Source organism: Ahaetulla prasina, chromosome 1 (genome assembly GCF_028640845.1).
Source record: "Ahaetulla prasina isolate Xishuangbanna chromosome 1, ASM2864084v1, whole genome shotgun sequence".
Classification (NCBI taxonomy): domain Eukaryota; kingdom Metazoa; phylum Chordata; class Lepidosauria; order Squamata; family Colubridae; genus Ahaetulla; species Ahaetulla prasina.
Window position 1 is genome coordinate 217,636,315 of NC_080539.1, and position 24,704 is coordinate 217,661,018.

Genomic DNA, 24,704 nt, shown 5'->3' on the forward strand with positions numbered 1-24,704 from the left:
ATGACCTTCTCTATATAATTGTTATATCAATTACCCATAGACTAGTTTTAACCTTCATCTCTTGGGACTAGATAATCAGATTTACATAAATATAATTTTGTGTATAATTATGTATCATATGTGCAACTGCTGCTATCTCTGCAGAACACCAGAACTTCTGCAAATCACTGTATTCATGATCTGAAATTCATTTAATCCAGTAAACTGCATTTAGCAGGTCTGGCTTGAGTTCAAATGGGAATAATCCAATCGGAGTGCTTTATAGATTTGACCAATGCTTGACAATACTCATGTGCCCCTTCCCCCCAGGCAATTCTTGCATGTACTGGGAAAGAATAAGAATTATTTTACCATAAAATGATATAAATTATTTTTAAAAAACCAGTGCATCAATGCTTGGTATTATTGCCTTGATGGGGCAGGAACATTGCTTTGTATCTGTGATTTTACATTAACAGAAAATCTCTAAACATACACCGAAAAGCAATTAAAACTTTAATATTTCCAACATATTGATTGTAAATAGTACACAGGGGTAAAAGATAAACATTGTAATTAATTCCTATTTCTCAGTCCCACATACTAAAACACACGTGGCTTTGATAATATTGCTTCTTCTATCACCCTCACTTTTTAATTGATTTTATTCACAGCTCCACTGTAAATTTTAGACACTATCAAATACGGTTCCTAATCTTCCCTACGAAGAAAGCAGCTCCTCAAACCCCCACCCCACTTAAACTAACCCTATTAATAAACCAGGTTTATTGGTATAAACCAGTTTTCTCTAGGACGCCAACTTGTGGATTTGTTTCATAATTTGAGCCTTCTGTTTCTTTGGGTTACTGTAGGCAGGGAGAAAATTGTCTGAAGACAGTTGAAAGGCTTTCCCAATGTGGCTTAGCTAGAGAGAGACTGTACCTGTGGGATTCTGAGTGTTTTGCAAACTTTAGACATACCTGCACTCTTTTCGGAATAAGGATCAATAGACACTGTATGGCCTTGTGGATGTCCAGAGCTTTTGTGGTGGGCCATAACTTGAAAGGTCAAATATGATCAAAGATAAGAAGGGAAGGAAGGAAGGAAGGAAGGAAGGAAGGAAGGAAGGAAGGAAGGAAGGAAGGAAGGAAGGAAGGAAGGAAAGGAAAGGAAAGGAAAGGAAAGGAGGAAAGGAGGAAGGAAAGAAAGAAAGGAGGAAGGAAAGAAGGAAATAAGGAAGGAAGGAAGGAAGGAAGGAAGGAAGGAAGGAAGGAAGGAAGGAAGGAAGGAAGGAAGGAAAGAAAGAAAGAAGGACGGAAAGAAGGAAAGGAGAAAGGAAAGAAGGAAAGAAGGAAGGAAGGAAGGAAGGAAGGAAGAGAGAGAGAGAAAGAAAGAAAGAAAGAAAGAAAGAAAGAAAGAAAGAAAGAAAGAAAGAAAGAAAGATCGAGTTTCCTACCTTAGAAGCCCCTGGCCTAGGCATTCCTTGCCCCACAAGAACATTTAACCTGGATGAGAAAAGAAGGGAAGGAGGGTTAGGGTCTCCTCATTCACACGTGCTCCTCGACCTTGCTCGGAAAAGTATCCCAGAGCACCTGTCTCACACCTATTCATGCTGTGACTCGGCTGCCCGCGAGGCAAGACGGTCAACTCCGGGGTTGCTCCCTGCATAATGCCGAGAGCTTCGAGCGAGCTCGGGCGGCCACGGCATTGCCATAGCAACAGCACGCTCCGGGCCCTCTGCGAGCCTACCGCAAAAGGAGGCCGACGGGGAACTTCGAGCTGAGACGGGAACGTTCCCTCCTCCTCTTGGTGCGTGCGTGCTGCGCGCGCTCGGAGAAGAAGCGGAAGGAGCCGGGAATATAAAAAGTTTTCGGGCGGCCGAGAAAACTTAAGAGCCGAATTGCTATCTGGAAATTAACCCTCGGAGCGGTTTTTAAATAAATTAAAAATTTGGCTGGAACAGCTGTCATGGCCTGGTTCTGTATTAAGGTAACAGGCAAAACAGTTCGATTGGGCTATTTATTCGATAAACAAAAACGAATAGGTTTAAAAATACGTTAGGATGCAAGCGACGAACTGCAAATGACTGGGTTAAGTTTTTTGTTTGTTTTGTTTAGTTCCCATTCAACCGTGTCTGATTCTCAGAGACTGCCGGGACAAGTCCCTACAGTTTTCTTGGGAAGTTTCTTCCAGGGTTTCCGTTGCCTGCTTAGGAAGGCTAAAACAGAATGACTGTCCGAGATTACCCAGCTGGCTTTGTGCCTCAAGTGGTATTAAAACCCACTGTCTCCTGGTTTCTAGCCTGCTGCCTTAACCAGGCAAATCGGGTATTTCAGTCCCCTGTGAGAATCTCACAATTGTTTATTTGAGATACAGGTTGTCCTCAAGTTACAGCCATTCATTTAGTGAGAAAAGCGACCTATGGCCATTTTTCATACTTGGGACCATTGCAGCATCCCCATGGTCATGTGATCAAAATTCAGACGCTTGGCGACTGGCATGTATTTGCAGTGTCCCTGGGTCATGTGATCACCTCTTGTTACCTTCTGACAAGCAAAATCAATGGGGAAGTCAGAGTCACAACAACTGTGTTATCAACTTAACAACTGCAATGATTCACTTAACAACTCTGGCAAGAAAGTCATAAAATGGGGCAAAGCTCACTTAGGGCCTCTGGTGGCTCTGCAGACTAAGTCCGTCTGTTATTAATACAGCTGCTTGCAATTACTGCAAGTTCAAGTCCCACCAGGCCCAAGGTTGACTCAGCCTTCCATCCTTTATCAGGTAGGTAAAATGAGGACCCAGATTGTTGGGGGCAATAAAAGTTGACTTTGTATATAATATACAAATGGATGAAGACTATTGCTTAACACAGTGTAAGCCGCCCTGAGTCTTCGGAGAAGGGTGGGATATAAATTCAAATTAAAAAACAAAACAAAAAAAACTGTCTTGTTTAGCAATGGAAATGTTAGGCTCAATTGTGGTCATAAGTTGAGAAGTACTTGTATATATTTTATTCTTAATAAAATGGAGATTGTGAATGCAGCCACTGAAAGCCAGACAATACAAACATTGATCACATACTGTGCCTTGGAAGACTTTATTTCAAGACTTCTTTTTGCTTCATAAGTGATTATACCAAAATTAATTGTATTCTTCTCCAAAGCCAGCTTCCTTTATCTTGGATTGAATTCTGCTTTTTTCTTCTTTTCTATTTCCTTTTACTGCAGGATGCTTGCAAAGCATGTAATCTTCCAACTAATCCATGTTTTATAGGGTTCAATGTTCATATGATCTGAATGACCCTGACAGCTATTTCTGTTAAGTTCGGGCATTAACGAGGCAGGAGACCAGGGTAGTGACAACAGCTCTTTACTATATGGTGAACCCAGCAACCGGGCTGGGGAAAAACCTCTCCTTATATACAGTTTAACGGCTTCAACCAATCAGCAACGTGCTTGTTTCCCGCCAAAATATTTAAAGATACATTACACTCCTTCCCTCCCAGAAAACACTTTACCCATATTTACATGATATTTACATATTATTTTTCAACGTAGTCACGTAAATAGACTGGGCGTCTCCTGACTCTTTCGGACCTGCGCAGTTCATTCCCTGGGAGTGGGTTGAGCTGACCGGAGGGGCTGTTTGCTCCTCTCAGCTCCTCCTCTAGGCCATCCGGCCCTGGATTATTTGCAGAGTCGTCCCTGCTGTTTTCTAATGGAACCTGTTGGCGTCGCTGGACCTCCGGGAACTCAGATAAGTCCTGCGATTTTCCCGGGTTTGAGTCAGCTGTGGGTTCAAACATTGCATAGTCAGGGCCTGTTTCGTCTAACTCGGATTGTTCGGCTATTCGTTTTCTTAATTGATCTATGTGGCGCCTCCATACTCGGCCGTCCTTTAACTCCACCAAGTATGATTTTGGACCTGTTACGTTTAGGATTTGTCCTGCTACCCAGGCTGGGCCTTCACCATAGTTGTGTGCCCACACTCGGTCTCCTATTTCCATTCCTCTTGTTTTTTCGAGTCCCCCCTTGTAACCCTCCGGTGTATAGTTTGGATTTAACCGGTCTAGTGGGCACCTGAGCTTTCGGCCCATTAATAATTCTGCTGGGCTTCTGCCGGTTGTGACACAGGGGGTTCTGTGTTGGACGGCCAGGAAAACATCGATTTTTGTTTGCCAGTCGCCTGGCTTGAGTCTGGACAATGCCTCTTTTGCGCTCCGGACGGAACGCTCTGCAAGGCCATTCGTCGCAGGGTGGAAAGGCGCCGAGAGGGCATGTCGGATGCCCTCTTCTGCCAAGTACTCCTCGAACTGGGTTGCCGTGAATTGCGGGCGTTATCGGAAACTAGCGTGTCGGGCAACCCATGGGTTACAAATAGGTGCCGTAGGACTGAGATCACGGCCTCGGCTGTCATGGATCTCATGAGAATGATTTCCAGCCATTTGGAGTAGGCATCGACTACTACCAGGAAGGTTTGGCCGTGGAAGGGGCCGGCAAAATCAATGTGGATTCTAGACCAGGGCCCTTGGGGTCTTTCCCATTCCCGAACCGGGGCCGTTGGGGGTAGTGGTCTGGACTCCTGGCAGGCCTGGCATTTCCCTACCCTTTCAGCAATTTCTGCGTCCATTAAGGGCCACCACACATAGCTTCTCGCTAGACCCTTCATCCTTACGATCCCTGGGTGACCCTCGTGGAGGAGATCCAACACCCTTTTCCTCAATTTCTCTGGGATCACCACTCGATCCCCCCATAGCAGGCACCCCCCTTGAGCCGACAGTTCCCCACGTTTCTTTACAAATTCTTTAAAACGCTCGCCCGGCGCAGCGGGCCACCCTCTTTGTACCCAACCAAGTACAGTTCTCAAAGTAATGTCCCGGTATGACGCCCGAGCCACCTCCTTAGACGTGACTGGGCCAGAGTCCAGAGAGTCAATTAACAGTATGGGCGTCCCCGGAGTGGGGTCCTCGATCGCCCCTGGTAGTGGGCATCTGCTTAATGCGTCCGCATGCCCCAACTCTTTTCCTGGTCGATGCCGCAGCTTGTAGGAGTAGGCGGCTAAAAAAATAGTCCATCGGGTCAATCGTGGCGAAAGTGCCACAGGCGTTGGGCGGTCGCCAGCCAGTAACCCTAACAGTGGTCTATGGTCTGTAACAATTTCAAAGTCTCTACCGAAAACGTATTCGTGAAACTTTTTTACCCCTGACACTATAGCTAGAGCTTCCTTATCCAACTGACTATAGTTCCTCTCTGTCGAGGACATCGTTCTGGAGTAGAAGGCTATTGGGGCTTCTGTGCCATTTGGGAGTCTGTGGCTGAGCACAGCCCCCACCCCGTAAGGGGAAGCATCGCAAACTAATACCAATGGCATTGTGTTATGATACTGGATCAGTAGGCTATCGCTCGAGAGTAGGTTCTTTACTGCTTCGAAAGCCCTAGCTTCCGACTTTCCCCAAGACCAAGCAGTATTCTTTCCCAGTAACTTATGTAGCGGTTCGGCAACGGTTGCCTTATTTTTCAAAAAGACCGCGTAAAAGTTCACTAGACCCAGGAATGCCTGTAGCTCTGTTTTGTTTTTTGGCGCTGGAGCCTTTCTTATTGCCTTGACCTTGCTCTCAGTGGGGTGAATTCCCTCCTTGTCTATTCTGTAGCCCAAGAACTCTACGGATTCTACCCCAATTTGGCATTTGTTCACTTTAACCTTTAGACCGGCTGACCGGAAAATGCCCAGAACTTTTCTCAAACGCTCCCCCAATTCTTCTAAATTTTCGGCTGATACCAATACATCATCAAAATAGGGGACTACCCCCGGGAGCCCTTGCAGAAGTCGCTCCATTAAATTTTGAAATAGGCCAGGTGCCACACTCACCCCAAACTGTAACCGGGTACACTTGAAAGCACCTCTGTGAGTCACAATTGTCTGGGCTTCGGCTGTGTTGGCGTCTACAGGCAGTTGTTGATAGGCTTGGGCCAAATCTAATTTGGCAAAAATGTGCCCTTGCCCCAGCGAGTGCAGCAAGTGTTGTACCACGGGGACCGGGTAAGCGCTTTTTTGCAAGGCTTTGTTTAACGTTGCCTTGTAGTCAGCGCAGATTCTAACTGACCCATCTGATTTTACTGGGGTGACGATTGGCGTCTCCCACTTTGCATGATCGACTGGCACTAGTATCCCCTGACTGATGAGCTTGTCTATCTCCTTGTCAATCTTGGGTTTAAGGGCAAAAGGGACCCTCCTTGCTTTTAACCGTATGGGGGCTACCTGGGGGTCTAGATTGAAGGAAATAGGGGTCCCCTTGTACTTGCCCAGGCAGTCCTTGAACACATCTTCGAATTCGTCCATGAGTGTGTCCTTTAGGTTAAAGTCATTTCTGTAGATGCCAGTCACTCCCATGCCCAACGCACGGAACCAGTCTAGTCCCAACAAACTTGGCAGGGCCCCTTCGACTATCGTGATGGGCAGGGTCTTCTTGTGTGGTCCGTACTCGACGCGGACGGAGGTGGTCCCTCGAACAGGGATGCGATTCCCTTGGTAGTCGTGGACTCGTAGCCGCTGTGTTTGCAGTTTGCGTTTGGCGATTTTCGGCAAAGCTTTCGCAAAAGTGTCCCAGGACATGATTGTGATCGCTGACCCTGTGTCCACTTCTAGTCGGCACGGCACTCCTTCGATTTTCGGTTTTGTGAAGATTTTCTTCTCGACGCGGGTTGCTGCACGGCCTACTATCACGGTCGTTCGATTTGAATTCGCGCCCTTTTTGTTTTGACCAATCACGGGTCGCCTAGCCGATCCCGCGCTCTGATTGGTTGGTTTGAATTTTCGGCGGGAAGGTTGGGGTGCTCTACAGACTTGAGCCAGGTGCCCTTCTTCTCGCACCGCCGACATGTAGCGTCCTTGAACTTGCATCGTTGACGCTGGTGTTGCCCTCCGCAACTTCCGCATTCCTCCCGGTCTTCTTTGCCCCTTCTCTCGGTGAGGCAAACTCCTTCCTCATCCTCGCCGTCTGATTCGGTCTGGATTTCTTCGTTGTGGACCGGGGTTGATTTCGTGTTCGCCGTTGGCGTGAGTGGCTTTTGCAGGGTTTCCGCCGCTTGGGTGGACATTTCATGAGCTCTGGCTTCGTCCATAGCGTTTGCCAGCGTTAGATTGCTCTTTGATAGCAGCCGCCTCCGCAAACGAATGTCTCTGACCCCACGGATGAGTTGCTCTAGCAGCTCCTCATCCAAGTCTCGGTACCCGCAATCCTTGGAGGCTTTTCTCAGGGCGGCCATGTAATCGCTGATGGATTCGCCCTCTTGCTGCCTGCGCTCTCCAAATTCAAAACGCCGTACATATTTGGACGGGGTTGGCGCGAAATGATTCTTCAATAGATTTTGCAGAGTTTGCCACGATACCGATTGTACCGGCGTTGGCTCTGCCAGGGCTTCCGCGATGTCGATGACCTCGGGACCGCAGTGGCTCAGGAAATACGCCCTTTTGCGGTTGTCTGGAACTCCTTGCAGTTCGTTTGCCTCGAGGAAGCTCTCGAAACGGGTCATGTACATTCCCCATTTCTCCCTGGATGGGTCAAACGGTGCGGGCGGAGTGTAGCTGGCCATCGCTGCGTTTTCTGCCCTGAGTTTGCTGGGTTCGGGTCTTTCGCGCGTTCAGCTCGTTCCTGGTGCTCTTAGCCTCGAAATCCCACCTTCGTCGCCAGTGTTAAGTTCGGGCATTAACGAGGCAGGAGACCAGGGTAGTGACAACAGCTCTTTACTATATGGTGAACCCAGCAACCGGGCTGGGGAAAAACCTCTCCTTATATACAGTTTAACCGGCGGCTTCAACCAATCAGCAACGTGCTTGTTTCCTGCCAAAATATTTAAAGATACATTACAATTTCAGGTTTCATTTATTCAAATGTAGGCACTAAGTAGATGATATCATCCTTTTGACTGAAGTGTGAAAGAAAGCAACAACTTAAGCATTCTTCTTTAAAGGCAATTTTTTTCAGTGTTTCAAAAATATTGAATTTGGGATGTTTTTATGGGAGAATTCAATAACAGTCACCAAAGCTACTTTCTCACTTTCTTACAGCATCTTACATTACTCAATAACAGATACGAAAACTGTGTCCAATTACTATTATCAGTATGGTGGTGGTTGGATGATGTTCATGGAAATGGCTGCAGAATACTTCTCACCATCTTCTTGCTATCTGATCCCATGCAAGGAAAGTATTATTGAGAGTAATTTCATACTATTACAAACTAATACAATCAGGAAACACTGAGACCATACTCCAAACAGGAACCTGGTGTTCAAACAGCAGTATATCCATTCCTTGAATAAACTCCAAATCATTCTGAAGCAGCTTGGATGATGTATAGGTACACTGGGAAGAAAAAAAATGGGAAGTCTCTTGGTCCAAACAGAAGTAGTTTTTTAACAACGTGACATCCAAAAGTTAGTAATTCAGAAAAGAATATTCATTGAAGAAAACACCCTAATTAATTCCTACTCAAATTGATAGAGCAAGTCAAAATCTTTAAACCTATGCACAATAGATCATGGCTGGATTATAGTCACTGTATATGGATAATATTTAACAGCTTCTGTATTAACATCTTAGAGTTAGACTAATTTAATTTAGGCAGAGAGGTTTGCAACTGCTGTATTAATTTGCTTACTCACAGGCAGTTCAAAATATATGCATCTATGCTAAAAATGCAACCCAATGTAGGAAATCCAATATATAAAATCCATCTTTTGTTCTTAAGCACAGAAATATTTTAAACCAAGATTTCCATCAGCGGTGGAAATCTGAAAGCAATTGCCTGCTTGCAGCAATTTTACTCAGAAGAATATGCTGGGTTGACTGTAAAAATACCAAATATGCAGCACAGAACATTTCAAGAGATGAATGGAAATGGTGCTTTGAGAAAATGACAGATGAATTACAACTAAATCCTCAAGAGGAAGAATATAAACACGCTAACATCAGTTCATAAAATAACAAAAAAATAAAGCTCAATTCCCCTATGATGTAATACATAAAAAATGAACTACTAGCACAGAATGCAAAATATGTTATCTTTATATCTAAAGCTTTTATATTATTTACATTACAGTGCCTCCTTCATCTTATATCACATAAAGCATTCAAGTCTGTCAAACATTTCAGAATATGACTTAGTTTCCTAGTGCTGCCTTCCCAAATATAAGAAGTTGTAAAACAATGATCAAAGACTGAATTTGTAGGAATCACCTCTTTCCCCTATAAATACTTTCTCTTGTATACATTTAAAAGAGAAGAAACCTCTAGGCCTGATTTCCCTAAAGAAATAAGGCATCTTACTTCTGGGAAGGAGCATTGGATTGAGTAGGAAGTATTGCAACTTTCCTCTGGAATTAGTATTATATCTAGTTGGATGTCAATTTATTTTTGTTGGACCAGTTTGAAGTAAGACTATTGTATGCTGGGTATCAATGAATCAAAATCAGCTGCAAATATACTTGCAGTTTATTCTTATCTTAAAAATATGAGACAAGTTCAGATTTAGTAAAAAAACCACTGGGTGGCTACATGCTGAATAAAAGTATTCACAACTATGGTGTCCAATTGTGTGTTTGGCAAGAACAGAAATATCCTAGGAATGTGATGAAACCCTGAAAGGCTTCTTCACATATCATCCCTGAAATGGTTATTAATTTTAGAATTAAAATCTCTGTGTTAGTACTTTCATAGTGTACAGCACATTTCCACAACTCAATGGCGTGCAGATGTGGCTTCCAGAATTCCTGACTATGTTGATTGGAAATTCTAGCAGTTGTCACTCAAATCCAGCTGGAGGACACCAAGCTAGGAAAAGCCATTGCCATAAGCAAGGAGAGGGAAGATTAGGGTGGATTGGATTCAGATTCTTCATAATTTGCCCAGCTGACATATTTATGTTAATTTTACCCAATTAATGCGTCAAATTTGATGAGACTTAAGTCACCATTAACTTTAGGAGGATATAGATCTGCAGCTTTAGAGAATGTATAACCAAGTTCTGGACTCTGGATCCATTATAATCACATCATGGCACGTGAAGGAGAAAATTAAATTAGTTGAGATTAGGATGGGTGATTTGCTATTATTATGTTTAAAAGTAGTTAAGGCCATTTCCAACAGGACTTTGGAGTATAAATATAACATAACTGAAGCAAGAAATGGCTTTAGTTCAAAGGCAACAGGAAGTATTTGGGTGTTTGAACATATTTTAATGTACAATGCCTTGATTTCTTTTTTACTGTGAGCTATCTAGCATTCTAGGAGGAAGAGGCATATATGTACAATAAACACATGATTTATAACCAATTTATCAAATAAATAATCTATTTCCCTATTAAAAATATGAAAGCAAGCTGCTAGAGAATGCTGTAACAAAATGCAAGATGAATTAACCCAGATCCAACTTAAAACAATCTGAAAGACATAGACATGTTGTTTGAAAATTACAGTTGGACCAGAATGACTTTCTGAGTAAAGAGACTTTGTAAAAGTTGGGGAATTTCTATTATGTAATTTAAATCAGGGATCTCCGGGCTGTGGCCACTAACCAGGCCGTGGTCCATTTGGAACTGCGCTGCCAAAGTAGCAGATGAGCACGCATGCACGTGAAGCCCCACTTGTGCAAGCGGCAGGTGCTCACGTGTGCAGCCCCACTCATGTGAGCGGCAGGCACTTGCACTTACAGCCCCACTTGCTTGAAACCATCCCCTCTTCCCCCCCCCCTCGCATTGGGCTGCCATCCCAGAAAGGTTGCGGATCGCTGATTTAAATATCCTACACAGTTACATCCATTCATTTAAATATACAACTGAAGTATTCACTTTAAACATTCCCAATCTAATCAGTTTGACAGATAGTTGATTTCAATTGATTTGTGTCATACATGCAACATATGGTCTTAGTCAGTTACATAGGATAAATAATTTGTAGTGCAGATCAATGGCTTCTTAAAAGCAAGTCCTATATGCAAAGACATTTATTCTCTGCTTTGCACAATATATTTTTCTCCAGAAAGGATCATTATCAAGTTGCATGAGCATGCTAGCTAATAATGATGGAAGACATCCATTTAGGGAAAATATAGGATCCTGTATGTATCTCATAAAAGATAAACCTAAAGAAGTATTGTATTTAGAATATATTAAAGATTATACTCTTTATATATTTAAAAATATGTTCTTCAAATACAAATACAATCAATCTGCCTCCTTATTAGATTAAAAAGGATAACGATTATTATATATTGTAAAAAATCAGAAATATTTTAAAAATAACAGCTACTGCTGTATTAGGACTGTAATTCATAAGAATAAGCTTTACTGAAAATACAGTAACAAAATTTACTTGTAAGTATGTATAAAATTGAATTACAAGATGTACTGGTAAAACTGCAACAATTATATATAATTTACTAAAGCACAGTGCTACTAACAAAATGATATAAATTGCCAGTACTAGAACTAGACTAAATGAATTAATATTTAATTATAATTTACCATACATACGTTAATCCAATCAATTTTGCATTTAAAATACAATCCTAAACTCCTAATGTTCCCATCTGTTGGAAAATAAATTCTTTTGACACTATACTGTAACTTGCACCATAATTTCACTATCAATCTCTAATGTTCACATTCATCTCAGAAGAAATGTAAACATTGAAAAAATATTGTCTCAGAGATTAGAAAGCATTTGTATTAAACATTAGAAGGCAATATTGCAAAATAATCCCAAAAAAATTATTTTAAAACAGGCTGCCCTCCCAAGTTTAAAGCTAATTACATTTTTCTGCAGGCTATATGAATAACTTCTAGTGTTGTTACTCCCTTCAGTACCTAAACTACTCCATGGATCTTCTTGACTGCGCAGTTAGTAAAAATGGCAACTTCGCAGATGAGCTTTGGCAATTTTCTCTTTTGAATTGCTTCACCCAATGCAATACCGTAAAAGCAAATTTATCCTGCTGCTTATACAATTTGCCAAATGTTTGAATTAAAACAATCATAAAATTGCAAAAGCAACTAAACAATTCTATTTCAGATGGATATTTCTACTAGTATCATAGTCCTAGAACAGTTCACTGTGATGCTGGTATTCACAATTACTTTCAAATCTACAATATAGAGTAGAACACTAGGAACAAACTTGAACTTTATTCAGAAAGCTTCAACTGGAATTTTGTTTTGTCCTTTAAATGAGAATGCATGTTAGTTTGTAGCAAAATCTTTATTTTAAGATGTAGTTGACAAATTATTTTTCAAAGAATATGGAATTTTCCTTTTTTTATTATATTTATATTACAAATTTACAAGGTTGAGATCTGAAAGTTTACAGGCTTTACAAGATGAACACTTAGGGGCTGTCACTGCTTTGATAAATGTTTATATAATATAGAAATAAAATCTGTGGCTCAGAAAAAGTTGGATATTTTCTATGTGCCTTAGGAGCATTTAAAAGATGTCACTCCCAAGTTATGCGCACATGGTACAAAATTGCAGCCTTATTCTGACATCTGGAAATTAAAAAGAAACTTCAAACTTGATTTTCAACTTGAAATCTTCTAAAATGTGAAACAATTTTTGCAGTGGAGAAGACTGAACAAAAACCGCAAAAAATCTGACAAACCATATGCTGCCATATATTTCTCCTTAAAAGTCATACTGTATGCTGCTTTTTCGACATTAAGCATGATCTTGCAACTCCTAACCCAATGAAGACAATGGAAGTTAAACAAAAAAAATATTTTAACTTTGGCTGGTGGTTCTTATTACACAGAAATAAGCCTTGCTGATTTTAACACCACTAAAGATAAATTCCTTCAATATAATTATACAGTAGTTGATTTCTGTTTCTCATTTTGGATCAAGCTCCTTGTAGTTTGCAGTTTTCAGCTGGGGTGCAAACCGGGTATACACATTATTGTTTCCTTGTAATGTTTGAATGTTACAACTCTGATCAGCAATTGTTTTAAAAAATAATAGCTAAAGCAATTAAAAAGTCACACATTTTATACCATTACAACATATTCCACAAGGAAAATATAGGTGATCTTTACAATGCTGAGTTTTAATAATATGAGCTGCAGGTTGGACCTCATACTATGGTGCTCTCCATCTAAATGGGGCATTTGTTGACGTGAAACAAACACTTAAAATGAGTTAATGGTATATGTTCAAAAAGTTTCAGAAGAAATAAACAACCAGATGAAATCAGCTCAGTGGGATCTTCCCAATATGACCCCAGGGCTGATGCATTTATTTTAGCATGCTGATGCACTGTGGGTCACTTCAAACTTCTCGTGGTGTAGGAAGTCAAGTATAAAAATAAGAGGGGAGGGAAGGGGGAATGATTTTATTCTAAGCTTTAAATAAACTGTATACAAAGGGCTTATCTCTCTCTCCCCACCTAAACACAAGGCAAAAAATTATACCAAGACACTCTATAACCAGGCTTATGTTGCTGCTTCTATTTAAAAAAAAAAGCCTTCTAGTCCATTATGGCCAGATGTTTCCAAATGTGGTGGAAGGTGGGATCACAATCTTCTGGCCACAAGCAATTGCCAATGAAGCCATAATCCTTTAGGGGAGCCGGATGGAAAATGAGATCTCAGGATAGCTTTAATATAGAGTTCAAAAAAGCTGGAAGGGGGAGATCCAAAGGAAAAACAAAACCTCTTCACAGAAGGCTAATCTCAGATCCACAGAGCACTTCCAAATCCACAGATGGGTTTCATGGCTGCCCTTCAAATCACAAAAAAACGAGGTCTAGGGGGGCCAGTTTAGTTCCCCAGGGCTGAGATTGGAATCCAAGGAAAACCATCAATCTCTTAAGTCTCTTGACCAAGGATTTTCCAATTGCTTCTTAAAGGAAATCTATCTGACAAGCAAGCCTCTAAGGTGCCAGACTTCGGAAATTTTCCGTGTGTGCGCTGTAGCTCCTCTTTAATGGTCGCCAAGCAAGGAGCTCTCCCGCTTGTTCCTGAAATGTTCAGCTCTTTTTGGGGCTGAAGTGGAATTTTTCTCGGAAAGAGAAGCGGCCCGCTCCGAAGCCTGCGAGGGGGCGGCTGAGGAAAGCAGGGGGAGCGCAGAAGAGCCTCAGCACAAACCCAGGCCGCAACAGGTCACAAGTCCCGCGTCTCCTCTCGCTTGATTGCGCAAGCGCGCCCGTCGACCCCAGGGAGGCCGAGGCCGAGGCCAAGGCCGGCCTTGAGCCTCTTGTTCTGGTGCGTTTTGACGTGCTTGGCCAGGTGGTCGCTGCGCATGAAGCGCTTGCCGCACTCGGCGCACCCGAAGCGCTTCTCGCCGGTGTGAGTCCGCAGGTGCCGCTGGAGTTCGTCGGAGCGCGTGAAGCTCTTGCCGCAGAAGAGCCAGTTGCAGACGAAGGGCCGGTCGCCCGTGTGCCAGCGCAGGTGCGCCTTGAGGTGCGACGTCTTGCCGTAGACCTTCCCGCAGCCGGGGACGTGGCACACGTGCTGCTTCTTTTTCCCGGGCTCGGCGGCGGCGTCGGGCCCGTTGCCTGCCGCCACCTGGCAATTGGGGCAGCGGCAGCGGCGGCACCTCCTGGCCGTGGCCGCCAGGGGCGCTTTGGGGTGCAGCAGGGCGGCCAGCTGCGACTGGTACTGCGCCAGCTCCGAGGGCGCCAAAACCAGCCCGCGCTGCAACCCGCCGGCGAAGCGATGTGCGCAAGTGCCCGGCCCCGGCGCCGCCTGTTGGATGCTCCACCAAGGGAGGTCCTCGGGCCCCGGCGAGAGCTGCCGGCAGGACTGAGGGGCGGGGGGCGGGGGCATCAGGTTGGAGTAACCGGGCGGGAGGGCCGCCTGGGCGGCGTAGGGCACGTAAGCCGGCGGTGGGCAGGCGGAGGAGAGGGCGCCCATGGAAGCCGGGAGCATCTTGACCGGCGAGAATTCGTAAGGGTACGAGGGATCCGCGGGGGGCGTCAGCGGCAGCTCGTGGCCGGCCGCGAAAGCCGGCTGCGGAGTGAGCCCGAGGCTCGGCGGCGGGGGAGGCAGTCCGCCCGGGGAGTGGGCTGGCATTTCGCTGCTCCACGGGTGGAAGATCCTGGACGGAGAGCCCAAGCTTGACTCGTAGGAGACCTGCAGGAAATCCGAAGGAGCGACCGGCGCGCTCGGCTGCCCGATGCGGCTACAGGTGGCGGCCAGGAGAGCCAGAGGTGAGTGCTTGGCCAAGTCGGGAGAGGCGCTGGGGGTCCGATCCTGTGGCAAAAGGTGGAGAAAGAGAGGCGGTTAATCTCGGTCCCTTCGGGCCTCTTCCTCTCCGCCTAGCAGCAAACGCCCGTGGCTGGATACCAGGCAGCATCTCAAAAAGTTTACTGCCAGGCGCTCAGTACTACCAGTTGCTGAGCCCGGCACCTGGGCGGGGCGTTGCTCGGAAGACAATGAACCGCAGCTGGGATGCCCGGAGTCAGCAAGCTCGCCCGCGGTGCTTGCCTCTCCCTCTCATCCCGCCCACTTCAGCTCGGTGCCAACTTGGGAAACCTCCCCGCCGACCCCTTTGGAAGAGAAACCCTCGCGCCTCCTCCCCGCCTGCCAATCACTCTGGACGACTTCCGACGACTCAGACCGTTCAGTTCAGGACAATAGCTTTGGCAAAGGGGGGGGCGGGGTTTAGATGCAGTTGCGAGCCCTTGATTGTAGAGAATCTTTCAGAGAGAGAGAGAGCAGACCGGGAAAAACTTTTTTCTTGTTCAAAAGTGGATTTTTTAAAAAAGGGGAAAAAAGCCCAGGGATCAGGGGATCTGCTCAGATGTCTAATTTTACATGCGCAGTCAACCCTGTAACTTTTCCGATGGCCAATAGTGAGCTCCCCCACCCCACCCCCACTTCCCTAAACACCCAGCAGCTCGCCAACACCCAGCCTCCCGCCAATCTTGTCGCCCGCACATTCCAATATTGTCACGGGGGGGCGGAGGGGGCTCCCGGTACTCTGTCCTCCGTCTTCAACTAGGGACTAACCTGAAGAAACGCCTGCAGGGAGTCGTTCCGGAGGACGGCCACCGTGGCCATGGTTATCGCGTCCGGAGGGAGAAGAGGCCGGAGGGCCACTGCCGCGACATAAAGTCGCCAAGAGGCAGCTGAAAAGCTGCCCGGTTCCCTTGCCCTCCGCTCGATTTCTTCTCCCCCTCGCCGACTTCTGCTAGTCTCGGCCAGCCCAGGCTCAGCGCGATCTCCGCTGACTGTCTGACTGCACCAGGATCACCTCCAAGAATTTGATAAGGACTTTGCTGGGCCGCCAGCCAGTCAGGAGGAAGATTTATGGCTTTGAAGTTTGCCGCTGCCCAATCATCAAAGAATAGCGGCTCTTTCAGAAGCGAAAGCAAATCCTTTGAATCCACAAAGCTCCTATGGTGTGTTTGTTGGTCTGGATAAAAGAACTGATTATTAGGGGGGATGGGAAGGGAGGAGATAAAGGCGGGACAATTAATGAAGTAATCACTATGTGGGAAATGTATATACACAAATAATTGGATTTTCTTGATCAAAGGGACTCTCACCGCCTGGAGACTCGTACTCGACGTTCAAGACATTGTATCTTGCCCAAACCACTTGCTTTCTTCTTGCTTTCCCACTTCTCCTTAAGTCTGAAATACGTACATCGCGATTAAAAATTTGCCTCGGAGTCTTAGACAATACCTCTTTCGCTATATCTCACAGATATTTGCCTCTAGACCCGTCTGTTTGGATGGGACTCAGTAACTCTAGTTGCTCCATTTTTAAAAAAATAAACTTGCCAAAAGTTCACTGGAGGGACACCTGGACCCAATATAAAACTTTGCATTGAGTGGCTATGTACTTTTCTCTAGCCAGAGAATATAGGTGATTACCGGTATGTCCCCTGTAAATAACAAAAGGAAAGGCGTATTTGATCTCGGTTCCATTGGTGGGGTGGTGTTTTTTTTTGCTTTTATTAAAAAACAGCAGTGGTGCAATTTACTTCGCTAATACGTCGAAAGTGACCCCTTTAGATAGTGATGTCTAAATTTTCTGGCAACAAAGACCTTAAGTTCTTTGATTTTTATAGAGCAAGAAAGCCGCCCAGTATTAGAAATACATGAACTCCGAAATGAACCTTATTCAAAAGATGTCCTATGTAAAGCGGGTGACGCTCGATTCCTTCAAGTCCCTCGGATGGCGAGTTGGACTGCAAAACACCCCCCACCCCCTCAAAACCACTTCCATCGCCTTCTTCGGATGATCTAGTTAACTTCTCGATTGGCTTCAGAAGCGGAGCTGCGTTTTCTTTATTGGCAAATTTAAAAAAAAGGAGAAGGCTGCTGTGTTCCAGCCTTCACGCGCTTTCCGTTTTCGGCAGAGGCGTCTCGAAGAGTGACCTGAGAGCTGCTGCTGTCGTTGGGGTGAATGTGTCCCGATTTCCAGGCGATTCGGTACTTCTTAAGTAGGGGCGCTTACTTGAAAACAGCTGCAAGGCTAACTAACGGCTGGGGGGACTTTCCTGAGCGATTGCGCCAAGAGAAGGGAGAATCTCTCTGCGCTCGGCCTGGCTAAGGAACCGCCGCCGCCTTCGAGCTGAAGTTGAGACACGTGCCGAAGAGAAGCTTTGTACTGTAAGGGCATCTCGGGAAAGAGGAAGGGGGCGGGGGCGGGCACAGGCGGGAGGCAGCCCTTTGCTCCTCCCCGCCGCTAGATGACATTTCTGTTACTTTCCCCAGGTAACCTGAGCCGCCCCGCAGTGGCCGCATTCAATTGTTTTCGCGTTGCCACTGAAACCTTTTTAAAGGGCCGTCCGACCGCGAAAGAGAAAGGGATAGGGGAGGGAGGGGGGGGAGATATCTTTATCTGGCCTTCCTATCCAAACAACCCCTCGGCCTCGCCAAGGGTTCCAAAGAGTTGTAAAGACTTTGAATCGCGTCGGGAGCCCTTTGAAGGGATTAAAGGGCCGAGGCCTCTCCCACGGCTCCATACGGATTCCCAGGAAGAAGCCAAAGCCCCTCGGCCGGGCCTCTCTGGAAAGGCTTTCCACCTCGCGCGTTCCGGGGCCGCGAGCCTAGCAAGGCATCTGAGGGTTTTTTCAGGCTTCTTGTCTGACATTGCTTAGTCGGATCGATCGTATGGAAATGCGGGCCGGCGTGGGAAGAGGAATGGAGCGCGGATCGATCCGTGTGCCGCGATGAGATAGTTGACATCAAGCTTTTTTTTTTTTTTTAATCAAAGGCCCCACCGCGGTCCGCTTGAGGAAGAGTCGGATTGTCCCCGTGCGCTGTTTGTGCAGCATAGATGCGCCCAAGTATAGATAGAATAACATTACATTTATTTTTTTAAAAAACGTGTCCGTGCCCACAGTAATAAACTTAAATACTCCGGGTAATTATTCCCCCCCCCGTTTAAATGAGAGCCCACCATGTAAACTAATTTCTTCGCCATCCAGACTCTCTTAATTCCCGGGGTTCGTGGAAAGTCAAAGAGGCAAAGGAAGAAGGACTGCTGCTGTCTTGTCCGAGTTTAGGGAAGACTTTGTGTCCCTGCCCAATCTCCAGCTGTTGATTGAATTTGGCTCCATCTTTGAACAGTTAAGGCTTGTGAAGAAACAAGTGGCTTTGTGGACTTCCAAGAGACTTTTCCTCGCAGTTATTCTCTTTCCTTCTCTTTCTAGAAGGGGCGGCTGTTTAACATGGGAACCAACTCGGGAGCTTTTTCCGGCCTGGGATAACAGCAGGGAGATTCCCAACGGCCAGAGAAAACAACAACAACAACAACAAAAAGGAAATAAGACAGCCTAGCTCAGCCATTCCAATTCTCTTTCGGTTCATAGCGGAGTAGGGAGGCTAATCTGGAAGCAACATCCAGAGCAATAGTAATAATTCCTTACAAATCCAACCATAACAGTTACAAGGGCTGGATTTGCCCACCTCGAGCGGTGATGGTGGGGAGTGCTCTTTCCCTACATTTACACCATTGCTCTGGTCCAGCACCTTGCCCTTCTGCCAGTTGAAGTCCCTATTTATGAAAGGAGGCTCCAGAACAATCAGATGTAGCTCCAACCATTGTTACAAGCCACAAGGGATTCCTTTGGAGCCATCAATAAAAGTACACCTTTTGAATTCTATGAATCTGTTAACTCACTCCTGCATGAGGCTATGTGAAGAGGCCTTCCCTATTAAAAAGGTTGCAGGAAGCTTTTTGAATTGTTGAAATGGTGCTTCAGAGTTAATACCCATTGCTGTATTTCCCAGTAGCGAGCCACCCACATTTGCAAGGTATTAACCGGACAGAGAATACAATCATATGCTATGCCTATGTTGATTTATTTATTAAAAATTGCATCACACAGAGCTTTATTTGGACATCTCCAAAAGAGGCATAGGATTAGCTTAAATGAGATGGATGTGCAATGAGATTGAGGAAATCAATATTCCGATTTTTGGATCTAAGCAAATTGGGCAGCAGAAACTTCCCCCCCCCAATTGCTATATATTTCATCAGTAATGGAAAATTGGTGCTTTACACTCTAATGAAATCATATTTTTATTGCAATGATAGTCGCTTCCTTCAATGCCCTTAGAAGGCCAGTGGACTACAGTTATTTCGTATCTGTATCACTTCTTGAAAAACTTGTAATTACCACCAAGCCAAATATATTACTTTGAACATTAGAGCAGGGAAAGGGACACAGCAAAGCTTGAGGGAATAAAATTAAGAAGGGGAATCATGCAGACTTTAAACAGAAGTGGAGTTAGACAGTTAAACACCTGGAAAGATTAGGAATCATATTGAACCATTATTGTCTGGCCAAGGATGCTACCAAATGGAAGCAATAGGATGAAGATTTAAGCTTCTTCCTTCTTATTTGGCCACTGGGAGTCCAGGAAATGTTCTCCAATAATCCTCCATCAAATGGCTTCAGCGAAGATAAGGTGACAGCAGCAACCTGGAGGAACAGACCTGTTTCTTGGTATAAAAGAACAGCAACAAGAATGGAGCCTCAGAGGCAGTGGCAGCTACTTCAGGTTTGGGGCTGGGTTTCCTTCTCCAAAGAGCCTCCATAGACCCTTTTTCATACTCCAGTCAATGGAAATCTGGAGAGAGAAAGTGAGAATGAAGTGCATAGGTAATGTTCCTTTTGGGAGAGGGGCAGTACTCCAAAACAAAGGGAGAATTTGTACATAAAAAGTAGATATCCAATCAGGGCTGCAAAAACTCAGGGGACCACTGGATGGCAGCAGGGAGTTGGAGTTGTATTGTTTTGCTGCCATCTAGCAGTTTCTGGATTTTTGCATCCCATATTCTGGTAGTCTAAAAAATACCCGATTTGATTAATACATGGCTGCATATTACACATATGGAAGGAGCTAAATGGGTGAAATTCAGCAGGTTCTGGAGAATCGGTAGTGGAAATTTTGAATAGTTTGGAGAACCGGCAAATACCACCTCTGGCTGGCCTCAGAGCGGGGAAGGAATGGAGATTTTGCAGTATCCTTCCCCTGCCACACCCACCAAGCCACACCACGCCCACAAAACTGGTAGTATAAAAAGAGGTGCATTCCACCACTGGAGCTACAGTATTATAAACATTCCTTCTTTCATACACAGAGCACTTCGTACAAATCTAATGATTTTTGGCAAAATAATCAATCTCAAATTGTAGGGTAGACTGAGGAGGGGAATCTTGGTGGGGCAGCAGGGAACTGTAAAGTTTTGAACTAAAGTTAAAGGAGAAGAAGCATTTTACATAGGAAACTATTTTTTCTGTATCAGGGAAACTCCCAATAATTCTGCTAGTGAGGCCCTACATTTCTGCCCTGTAAGTACCACTGAGGACCAAACAATAGCTAGTAGTAGCATGTACACTTTCAGATTAATTTACAATTGCAAGGTAAGGAGCTCATCCAGAATGAATCAAGATTAGCTATGGTGGGCATGAATAGAAGAATGCAGGTCGCATCCAAGCATCCTATTGTGTTTGCAAGAGAATACAAACCAGAAAACTACTGTACCAACCCAGTTTATTGATTCAGTTAAGTCAGGGTTGCTGAAAAAATCCAGCACAAGTTAAATCAAAATTCAATAGTGATTTCCATATAGTCATAACATATTACTTTCAAATTTTTAAATTAATAATATCTGTATTGGTACTTCAGTATAGAAGAGAGATCATCTTTGCTGCAGCCTTAAAAATGCATTGTGAAGTTCAGTGACTTCAGCAATCTTCAGAAAAATAGTATATACCTGCAGGCAGGGACTTCCTTACTACTGATGTTTGTGAGCTGCTTTGGTTGCCGTTTTTGTTTTGGCTGAAGAACAAAGCATAAATCGTTGCTTTTTTTCCCTTTTATTGAAGAAACAACATGAGAGAACTAAATAATCCATTGTCAAAAAAAAAAAAAAACCTCAAAAGAAAGAAAGAAAAACAAATGCTTGAAAGTACATATCCATTTATTTATTTGAATGACAATTGAATTAAAGATGAATATCCCTAAAAGAAATAGTGGACATTTATTTATTGGTGAACAGGTGTGTTTGTGTATAACAGATAAAAATATATGTCTGGCTTCCCACTTTGTCACCTTTATTGATACCTTTAACTTCAAGTGAAACCAGTCTTGAGTATTTATTTGTGATATACATTATTTGTGAATGTACTATATATCACAAATAAATATATGGGATAAGTGGAATGGGGAATTACAAAATTACAAAAAAGGTTAAAATTAAACAGACAAGCAACCATTTTCAAAGGGTGATTAATTTTTAAATGTTTTACTTTTGAGCTGGGATGTTCACAGACATTTGCAGTTTTGCATACTTCATTGTTTTTAACAGCATCATCTCATCAGTATAAGAGGACTTTGACTAGTTCCCCCACCCAACTCACAGGTACACTATTAGTGCCTGTAGTTGTACTTTTTAAATATCCTCATTCGTATTTCCATACAGACTAAAATTTGCATCGATGACAAGGGAAATCAACTAGGAAAATATGGTTAAAATAATAAACCTATCTTTGTTGCATTTATGTTGTTGCATTAATTATTCAGCCACAGCAAATAACTCACACCTGTAAATACTACTGCTCCAGTGAAGGGGGTAGCGCTTTGTAGTAAGAAACTTGACAACTAACAGCACAAATTGATTTCTTCTGTTCAGTCAATTCACATTCCCTAGGCAATATGGACAATAAATTAACAGGAAGTTTATTTGAAAGATTGCTGAATGAGCTTCCCCATTTCTTCAAAATTTTCAACAAAAGGACTAATATAACATTGTCACCAAAGGTGATAATATGAATCTATTTGCTAATGTAATCCATAAAGGTTACAATTTACACACTGTAACTAGACAACCCTGACCCACTGGGTTATCATTTCAGAGATATTTCCTTATTGCATTCCTCAATGTCTTCAACAATAGCAGAGCGTCTAATATACTAATTTCACTGGAAAATTTCTTTAAAATTCAGGAAGATATTCAAAAATGTACCTGCCTTGAAAGTACCTCATGTTCAGCATAGTCAAACAGCAGGAGTTAACCACAGGACATATTTTATGGCATTTTATATTGTGCCATAAAATGGTTTATGATAACTTTCAAACTATTTACTAAATCTGCACTACTATTAATCACCCATCTCCTTCCACTTATGACTGTAACTTGGTTGCTTGTATCCTTACGATTTATACTGATATTGACTGTTTCCTGATTGCTTATTTGTAGCCTATGACTATCATTAAGTGTTGTATCGTGTTAAATTTGTACCCTATGACTATCATTAAGTGTTGTAAGTGTTGTACCTTGATGAAGGTATCTTTTCTTTTATGTACACTGACAGCGTATGCATCAAGACAAATTCTTTGTGTGTCCAATCACACTTGTCATAAAATGTTGATAAAATTTGCCAAATTTCAATTTCATAGGAGTAATGGGCCCCTGGATTTTGGTTACATTTTGTAAGTTTACCTATATGAAGTACCTTGGTTTTAAAAATCTTGCCTTATGGTTTTGTCTGGTTAAAGGCTACAGACACAAGAATTTTAGTTATATATAGATTTTAGTGCAACCTATCATCATGGTCAATTCTTGCTGAAATAGAATGAAAAGGAATTATTTGCCCCAAAGAGTTTCTGTGAGATTCATCAAGTTGAATTTGCAAGCTATTCTTCCAGATGATGTTTTCAAGACTTAAAAGGAAATTAGTTGCATTTAATACACAACTTTATATAATATTGACAATATTTTCTTCTTATTAATGAAGCAGCTATACACACCATTCATCAGATACTGCTTACAGTCACTAACTGACAGCATTTGATTAGTTTATGAAAAGCATATCAAACTTGATTCATTTGAATCCAAATTGGAATGTCTAACAAATCTCTTCGCACAATATATTCAGCAGTAGCTGTTTTCCACAATAGTTAAATCTGTAATTCTACAGAAGCCTTTATCTTCTCATTATTTATGTCAAACTGATTATACTTAAAAAGGGGATGACTAAGGAATGGGATAAGAGACAGAAGATCAGGGGTCGAAAGTAACTTCTGATTTTTCAAGATGTACAGGGTAGTCCTCAATGTATGACCACAATTGAGAGCAAAATTTCTGTTGCTAGGCAAGACAGTTTTGCTCCATTTTATGACCTTTCTTATCACAGTTAAGTTAATCACTGTAGTTGTTAAATTAGTAAAATGGTTGTTAATTGAATGTGGTTTCCCCATTGACTTTGCTTGTCAGATGGTTGCAAAAGGTAAATCACATGATCCCAGGACACTGCAACCATCATAAATATGAGTCAGCTGCCAAGCACCCAAATTTAGATCACATGACCATCAGGATGCTGTAATGGTCGTAAGCGTGAGGAACAGTCATAAGTCACTTTTTCAGGGCCAATGTAACTGTCAGGCTCCAAGTAATGCAGTCTCTAAGTAACTTCAAGTAGAACTTCAGTCACTAAATGAATGGTTGTAAGCCGAGGACTACCTATATAACTTTCAAATCATACTTGCCAACTTAGAAATAACTCACATAAGTTCAGCAGGTCATGTGAAAGTTAACTAAATGTAGAATCACAATTATTAGTTGGGCATCTGTCATAGCTAAAAATAAATCAAAAGCAGAATCTAAATTTAGAATTGGATGTTAATGCGCAAACAGTTTCTGCCAACCACACTGTTATCTAGCGGATTCTGACTGAACCAAATTTCATCATGAATGTGTAGAAGAAAGGGGGAGAGGGACAATATGTTTGGATACGGGATGTATCTGTTGTGTGCCAAAACCAAAGATTGTAATGATTCATCAGATGTTTCCTTAGTCTTAAGCACAGAGGAACTACTGATGCCAGGATCTCATGCAGTTTCTAACAACCTTGATTGTGGCTCCTAAGGCCCACCAGACATTATATACATTATATAGGGGCCTCTGGTGGCTCAGACTGCTAAGACAGTCTGTTATTAACAGCAGCTGCTTGCAATTACTGCAAGTTCAAGTCCCACCAGGCCAAGGTTGACTCAGTCTTCCATCTTTTATAAGGTAGGTAAAATGAGGACCCAGATTGTTGGGGGCAATAAGTTGACTTTGTATATAATACACAAATGGATGAAGACTATTGCTTGACATAGTGTAAGCTGCCCTGAGTCTTCGGAGAAGGGCGGGATATAAATGCAAATAATAATAATAATTAAAAAAAAGAACTATAGGCCCATGATTGCGAACTTACGGCAC

General features: G+C 43.4%; 2 protein-coding genes across 2 annotated transcripts in view; both read right to left on the minus strand.

Annotated features, from left to right (window-relative positions):
* ERICH2 (glutamate rich 2) overlaps window positions 1-1,737 on the minus strand; it is a 30,408-nt gene extending 28,671 nt beyond the window's left edge. The window contains exons 1-2 of the mRNA XM_058190876.1: window positions 1,583-1,737; window positions 1,436-1,484 (exon numbers count right to left, since the gene is read on the minus strand). Of these exons, the coding sequence (XP_058046859.1) occupies window positions 1,436-1,484; window positions 1,583-1,647 (114 nt within the window). The 5' untranslated portion in view covers window positions 1,648-1,737. The remainder of the gene's footprint in view (window positions 1-1,435; window positions 1,485-1,582) is intronic.
* Window positions 1,738-12,245: 10,508 nt separating this feature from the next.
* On the minus strand, window positions 12,246-16,390 carry SP5 (Sp5 transcription factor). The gene is made up of 2 exons (XM_058190862.1): window positions 15,984-16,390; window positions 12,246-15,224 (listed from the first exon to the last, which is right to left on the minus strand). The coding sequence occupies exons 1-2, from the start codon at window positions 16,032-16,034 to the stop codon at window positions 14,133-14,135; spliced, it is 1,143 nt and encodes a 380-aa protein (XP_058046845.1). The 5' UTR covers window positions 16,035-16,390; the 3' UTR covers window positions 12,246-14,132.
* Window positions 16,391-24,704: the final 8,314 nt, after the last annotated feature.

What these genes read in the sequence shown, in the direction of transcription:
- SP5 (XM_058190862.1), bottom strand. Translation starts at nt 16,034, where the DNA reads ATGGCCACGGTGGCCGTCCTCCGGAACGACTCCCTGCAGGCGTTTCTT. An exon ending in CCCTGCAGGCGTTTCTTCAG is followed by an intron (nt 15,225 to 15,983) that starts GTTAGTCCCTAG and finishes CTTTTGCCACAG; the next exon opens with GATCGGACCCCCAGCGCCTC.